Source organism: Orycteropus afer, unplaced genomic scaffold (assembly GCF_000298275.1).
Source record: "Orycteropus afer afer isolate SDZICR_OR568_19922 unplaced genomic scaffold, OryAfe1.0 scaffold00182, whole genome shotgun sequence".
NCBI classification, from domain to species: domain Eukaryota; kingdom Metazoa; phylum Chordata; class Mammalia; order Tubulidentata; family Orycteropodidae; genus Orycteropus; species Orycteropus afer.
The window spans coordinates 323,332-331,149 of record NW_006921769.1 but is presented as its reverse complement, the minus strand read 5'-3'; the positions used below and the strand labels follow the sequence as shown (position 1 = coordinate 331,149).

General features: G+C 38.5%; 1 protein-coding gene across 1 annotated transcript in view; it reads right to left on the bottom strand.

Moving 5' to 3' along the window:
* Positions 1-7,818, bottom strand: part of LAMA2 (laminin subunit alpha 2) — a gene marked incomplete at its 5' end in the record, with an annotated part of 713,189 nt that overhangs the window by 389,463 nt on the left and 315,908 nt on the right. Inside the window, one exon of the mRNA XM_007947384.2 lies at positions 5,198-5,409. Within this exon, the coding sequence (XP_007945575.1) occupies positions 5,198-5,409 (212 nt within the window). The remainder of the gene's footprint in view (positions 1-5,197; positions 5,410-7,818) is intronic.

The following is a 7,818-nucleotide window of genomic DNA, read 5'->3' as shown; positions in this document are numbered from 1 at the left end:
CTTGTTTCTACCACTTTATCCTGCTTCTTTGTGTGGACTGTGATGGTCTGTTGTCTCTGAGGCATCATGGCATTGTTGTATTTAGATTTCTGTTAGCTGTTTGTGAAGAGCAGCCAAGGGTGATTCAGGCTCTTCTTGGTGGTTTTTTATCATTGGCCATTGGTGGAGAAGGAGGTGGTGGCTCTTGCTTAATAAGTGAAGTTGCAGGAGGTGTGGGAGTACTTGTATCTTATGGGGACTGTTGCTGTCTGCCACTCAGTTAGACAAAAATTACAATTGAATAACCATCAAAAAACTAAAAGCACATGGACAAAAAATACACCATGTAGTCACAGAGGAATAGTAACCCAAAAAAGAAAAAAAGGAAGAAAAGAAGAAAAAAAGAAGAAAACCTGCAATATCTGCGTATTGGGCACTAAGAGAAAAAAAGGTAGAGAAGGAGAACAATGAAGAAAAATGGGAAAAACGGGAACAACAACAACAACAAAAAAAAAAAAAAAAAAAAACAAGGAACAGGGTTAACCATGAGAAAACAAAAGGGGGGGAAAGAAAAGAATTTAAATTAAAATAATTAAATAAATAAATTTGAACCAGCAACTGGGAAAAGTAGTAAAAAGGTGTAAACTAGGACCTGGGAGGGGAAGAATAGTAAAAAGGACAAAAGTATTAATAACAATAGTAGTTTTAAAGCAGACAAATACAAGCAAACTAAACACCAGAAAAAAGAAAGAGAAAAAAAAAAAAAAGAAAAATATCGGCAGAGGACAGGGCAGGGCACCCAGGCTCTGTCCAAACACACAGACTGGGATGAAGTTCCTGTGGAACCAGAAGGTCGGTGGGAGTGGGGGGTGGCCGCACCTCTGTTGACCAAGAGGGTGTGGGGTATAAGAGTAACAAGAGGAATGTTGAATCTTTTCAGTCGTGCAGGTCTGGAGTGTCCTTGGGGTTAATGGAAAGAAGAACCTCTTCTTAAGCCCCTGGAATCTAGTAGAGGACTGTCTTTTTAAATATCCAAATGATCAAGCTGCTTGTAAACATTCAAAATGGTGGCGCCCTCTGGACCAGCAAAAGTCCACAGGTCAGCCCGTCTTCCTCTTCGCCACTGCTTCCCCTTCTACTCCACCAGAGCAGTCCTCTGTGCAGTCCCTGGCTGGCAGGGCTTATTTTCAGGTTAATTCTTAGGTCCTACCACCAGTTGGGAATCTCTAAGCTGTCTGTGCCATCAGGATCGCTGCCAGACCGCAGGTCCATATGTTTCCTTTTTTTAGTATTTTCATGCAAATTTTTCTGCTAGTTGGGGTTTGGTCCACTTCTATAGCCTTCCCTTCAAGGCTCAGGGATCCAGGATTATCTTCTGTATCTGTGTTAATTGGTTTCCCTTTTCTTTTTAAAGAGGGTCTGTTCAGACTTTCTTCCTATTCCGCCATCTTGGAATCAATCCTATATTTAATATTTTCTAGAATAAAACACTTTTACAAATAATTTTAAAAATTTAAGCAACAGTTTATCATGGATAATCTCCAAGTTTGGGTGGCTACCCAGGGCAACTGACCTCCATGTGTAGTCAGCATTCCAGACTGCTTTGATCTTCTGGAGTTCATTAAGTCCCAGAGTATCTGAGACTGGCAATTCTGTCCTTTTCTCCAGAAAAATGACACATCACTTCTGCCAACAGGATATAGGCCAAAACAATCACATGACCACATTTACCATCAAATGTTCAGGAAATGTAATATTGTGAAAAGAGGAAAATTTCACGAACTCAGTAATGTCAGGAGCTCTCATAGCCTAGTGCCTCAGGCATTTGATTGCTAACCAGAAGGCTGGTGGTTGAAACCTGCCAGCCACTCAGAAGGAAGATTGGGCAACATACTTCCATAGTGATACCACCTCAGAAATCCAAGAAGAGCTTGCTATGAGTTGGATTTGACTCCATGGTAGTGGTTGCATTTGCGTACTGATGTCTAAAGAGCTCTGGTGGTGCAGTAGTTAAGGCATTTGGCTGCTAACCAAAAGGTCACAGATTTGAACCCACTAGCCTTTCCATGAAAGAAAGATAAGACAGTCTGCTTCTATAAAGATTTACAGCTTTGGAAACCCTATGGGGCAGTTCTACTTTGTCTTAAAGGGTCACTATGAGTTGGAATCAACTCAATGGCTGTGGGTTGGGTTTGGTTTGGTACTAAACTTTACCAGATGTGTGAGAATGATGTTATTAAATCTAAGGGTTAGAAAATTTAGAGGTTAAAGTTGGACAGTGAGATTCGATTGATTTCTCCTTCCTTCTTAAAAAGAGAATAAAAGTTTTCTATGTTTATTTTAAGGGGCTCTGATGGCATAATGCCTAAGGCATGAATAGTAACCAGAAGGCTGGTGGTTCAAACCCACCATGGAAGGAAGATGGGACAATCTACTTCGGTACAGATTTACTGCCTTGGAAACTCAATAGGGTGGCTATGGGTTGGAATCAACTCGATGGGAGTGAGTTTGGTTTGGTTTTTGGATGTTTATTTAATCTAACCAGCATGGACAGTGAAAAAGAAATCAATTAAGTTTATTATGTGAACCTCATCACATTCTGGGAAAGAATGGGAGCAAAAGCTGTCACAGTTGTAGAACCAACAGTATGTGGTCACTTGTAGATTTCTCCATGTCTCAATGGCATTTGGAAAAAAATGTTATTCCATAGAATGATAGAGTTGGATAGAAATGCTTCTTATTTGTGTGGTGAATTGCCACTAGCAAAGTGGTTCTTCAGACTTCTAATTCCAATTCACGGTGACATTTTGACATTGGCGGGGGGGGGGGGGGGTTGTTATAGTCCTTGTCTTTATTTTACAAATGAGGTGACAAATCCAAAGAGGTTAAAGCCATACTTTTGTTTACAACTATTAAATAAGTGAGTTGATAACAGAAGTCAAAATCTTTGACCTCCAATTTGATACTTACTCCACTATGTAATTCCATCAAATCACATAACTTAGTGAATCTAAGCCCATTTCCTGAGGCAACTTCTATGGAAGTAAATTCTCCTTAAATAAATCTAAGCATGAAATTTTGTTGTTGTTGAAATAGCTTCAATTTATTTGTGTTTTTACACAGACTGTATACCAAGTCAGAAGTCTACTGTGTAAGACAAGTTAAAATCAATTCAAGTGATCTTTTATAAATATGACTCAATCCACCAGCAGATCATAGATAAATAAAATATAACAAGCTTACTGACTCTGTATTCAAGCTGATTTTCAGCTCACCTCACATAGGTAGGAGTTTCAAATCCGACACTGGCTTTTACTTCTTCAACCACAGTTCTTCAGGTAATGCAGGCAGCAAAAGGCAGCCACCTACCTGGATTAGCTCTTGTATCTGTTCATGTAACTACCCTCTGTGAACATGTCACTCATGTAATGGGGAAGCTTCAGAAGACTTCAAATGAAACCAATGATTTTAAGATGGGTAGACAGTGAAACTGTCTGACATAAATCAGGAGGAAAAGCCTTTGGATTAACTAGTCTGAGAAGCAATGCTGCCAAAAATAAATAAGCCCCTTAGCCATTTTTTTGTCAATTTGGTTGTCATTCATTTTGAAAGCTAGAGGACTCATCTCCTTTGCACTGTTAAACATCACGACAATCCCTATTTACTAAATAGGAAAAAAACATAATTAATTCCTAAGTGCTTCTCATCTTCATGGCATTTTAACCCAGCTTCCAGCAGAAATCGCCTATGTGAAAGAGGTACATTGTTTGGCAATGGTTGTGTTTATGAATTTGCAGTTCCCTCCTTTGGGAGATGATAATGATGATTACATTTAGTTGAAATATTACAAGTGAAAGACAAACTAAGCAGCTCAGGCAAATCATAGGGGGTGGGGATCAGCAATAAAAAAAAAAAAAAAAAATCCTCCTGCAGATGAAACAATGCTGGAGCCACTGTTTGGAGTATGGAAACGCCAAGTTGTCAGTTTGGGTCACAGCTGATCATCTAACTTAATATGATTTAGAATGAAGATGCCATGCTATTTTTTGTTATTTTTATTGATTATTAGAGTAGAAAAGCAAAAGGGGAAAGAGATAATTCAGACACAGAAGTGAAAATGTTGCCAGAAAAAAAAAGTCACTATTTTAAAAATGGAAAGCGTAGCAGCATACAATGAGACAGATATGGGCATGCTTGGTTCAAGAGCTCTTTCTTTAAAGAAAAAAAAAACAGGAGAACAAAAAGAAACTAATCTGCAAATGTGTTCTAGGTAATGAGCACTTTATATAATTATCATATGTGATTTTCATCATGACCTTGAAAGATAGGCATTATTGTTTCCACTTTACATTTGAAGAAATCAAGATTGCACCAGGACCAATCACTGACTGAAGGTCACACATATAAGAAGGAATGAGCTTGAAATTCTACTCAGGTATGCCTCTAAGCTCATATACTTTCCTCTCTACTGTGCTGACCAGTATAGTTTACAGAGCTTTAAGAAGAGATTTCTGGTTCTTTGGAAATTCTTTATTTCTTATTACAAACTATACACACACACACACACACACATATTTATATGAAGTCAAAAACTAGTCAATTAATTAATTAATTAATGGAGAGATATTTTACAAATCACTTTCTGAATATGGGCACCCTGAGATCATATCTCTTTAGTTTTCTACTAATGAGTCCTAACGAGGACTTTATTTGCCAATAAAGCATTCCTCCACATGTTGTGGTTGGGTGCCATTGAGTCGATTTCTACTCACTGTGATCCCATGTGATGAAGCAGCGCTGCCCACAGGGTTTTCTTGGCTGTGATCTCTAAGGCAGCAGGTCAGCAGGTCTTTCTCACACTAAGCCACTGGGTGGGTTTGAACTGCCAACCTTCCAGTTAGCATTCAAGCACTTAACTGTTTATGTCACTAGAGCTCAACATAGAGATCAGAACTTGTCTTGTGTTCTGGTAGGACTGCAAAGGAATCATCAATACTATTGGAAGGCCAACATAAATGTATTCAGGGTATTTAAAACTTTACTTTCAAGAAACTGATGCTTCGCTTTCTACTAGTCTTTGAAGATAATAAAACTCTAATCAAAAGCCAAACTAAACCCACTCCAAAGAGTGGATTCTGATTAATTCACCTTTCCAACACACACATGGTTGCCCCAAGGTAAAGGTGTGGACACTGGAAGATGCAGTTTTTTATTTTACCTGAAGATGGCATCCATCCCATGGCTGTACGTGGTTTGTATGAGGAGCCTCTTTAAATTCGCAAGCACTGTCATAAATTCTTTTCTATTGACTGGAACATTTGTGCCATGTATGGTAAATAATTCTTCCTTAAGTGACAGAACATTAATATGTTCTTCAGATGGTAGCAGGTACACCTCATCTTGGGCTGTGTTGATTCGTAAGCCATTTCCCTAAAAGATGAAAAGAAAGCATAAAGGGGTAAAACTATGAAAAGATGGCAGAGAAGGGTAAGAGCATCAATACTTTATACAGCAAGCTTCTCAGTATCTGTATTCATATTCTCAGGAGGCTTTTGATTTCAGGCTGGCTTCCCCTGTCATTCAGCATACTTCTGCTATATATGCAGGGAAGGCAGTGCAATTTAATTATCAGCTTTAACCAAACGTATTACAAAGTATAAGCTTTTCAAGTTTGCATGCCTTGGCTTTCTTAAGTAACCAAGATAGCACATACTCAGCTGTTCATACACATATATGCGATTATAAACATCGTGATTTTATACATGTAGGAAAAAATTGTATATTTCAAATCTACATGTGGATTGTATAGAGCAATAAGGAAGAAAACTTAGAAAAGTGTATTTAGCTATTGTTTCAAAGAACTTTCTATAGTGTAGCAGCAAAAAAACAATTGAACTAACAAAAAATAAATGAGAAAAACTCTGTAGTCTCATGTTCACAATAGGATAATTATATCAAAATGAGTATTGATTATTTATCATATTTAGTCACCCCCTTAGTTCATTCATATTAACAACATATACACTCTCAACATTTTACATTTAGAGATACTTTTTCATTTCAAAATAATCTAGCAATAATTCTAGTTTCAAATTATTCATTTATTTTATATATAGAATCTGGACCACTTCATCCAATATGAGAAATGTTCATTTTATGGAAACAGTTTGGGCACTGATCTTGGGGCAAAGGTCCTAGTTTTACCTTTAACCTTTGTCTTGGCTCCAGAGAAACAACAATTGGAATAGTTGAGGTGCTTTAATTTGGACTTCTAAGCCATACCTGAGAATTATGCTGGTGAGTAGGGGCTGGACAGATGAGAAAAGACTTATCTGGGAGGCCAGTATCAAGTAGCCTCAAACCATTTGACACATAGTCACCCTTCAGGAGAGAGTAGAACTGTCTCATAGGGTCTCCAATGCTGTAAATCTGAAGGGAGTGGACTGCATCATCTTTCTCCTACAGAGCAGCTGGTAGGATCAAACTGCCAATTTTTGGTTAGTGGCCTAATGTTTTAACTGCTATGCCACCAGAGCTCCTTAACAACTAGCTTCAGAAAGTATAATTTAGCCTGTCATGCAGGGCTGGTCAATAAAAGTCCTGAACATGGAGGCTCAGGGAGCTTCTTGGTTGATGAGAACATCTGCCCTTATGAGGACCTCGTATCCCTTGGAACATGAAAGGATTATGTTGGCAACCCCGCCCAGACTTCACCTCACCTATCCCTTCATCTCTATTCTTTTGGGATATAATAACTCTACAATAATAAGTATGGTGTTCTCTCTGTGAATTCTGTGAGTCATTCCAGGGGATAAAAGAACCCCAAGCGGTAGCAGGAATTAGCCAGTCAGAAAAGTGAGGGTGTAGTGTGGATTCCTGAGCTTGTGGCTGGCATCCTGAAAAAGTAGTGTGAAACCAGCCCCAAATATGTGACCAGCTGGTCAGAAATTTGAGGTGTTGTGTAGATTCCTCAAACTTGTGTCTCATGTCTACCTACCTAGCACTCTGAACAATGGTATCTTTTTAACTTGTAAGCTCTCACCTATCTCTGCGTGACAAGAGTTAGAGAGAGAATGAGTGCCAAAGAGCTGGATAGTGGTAAGGATAAAATCATGGGACTATGAGGACAGTATCAGTCTCCACATTTTGGGGCTGGGCTTCATGCTGATCTTCACCGCATACTGATTCACATGCAGAAAGGTTGAAGACAAAGAGAGCTTGGTGCCAAATCAGCACCTACCCATTCAGAATGATAAATATACACGCACGTGTAACCCTATGAACGTATGTGTGTGGGGAAGGGGGCATGCGTCATTAGAAAGGAAGCCTACAGGAAAGACCGGGACAACTTTAGACTTCCATCATTTTGGAAATGCCTATGGTGCTCCAGATTCTGAGACCAGTTTCTCCTATATTTTCTACCTAAATTAGAAATTTAAAATCAAGATTTAACTATGCCTAAATACACAAGTTTCCTTTCTCATTTACTTCTGACCAATTTAAACAAGGGGGTATACAATAAAATCTACTTGGAATAAGGGGAGATTGCAAAATAAAATTGTATAAATCATAATATGCTTAGACAATTTCATCAAACCTATATTCTTAGAAACATGGCCATTATGTTTTAAATTTAAACTCCAAGTCTGGCATAAAAGTCTCTCTTATCATTGGAATCCAATTAATATACTTAGTCTTCTAGATTATGTCTCAGAGTGAAAAGTAAAACTGGCATAAATAAAGGAGTATTTCCAAGATATCATGTTTTCCTTTGTTGTTGTTGTTGTTGTTTGCCATTGAGTCGGCCCCGACTCATAGCGACCCCTCCTTGGGTTTCCG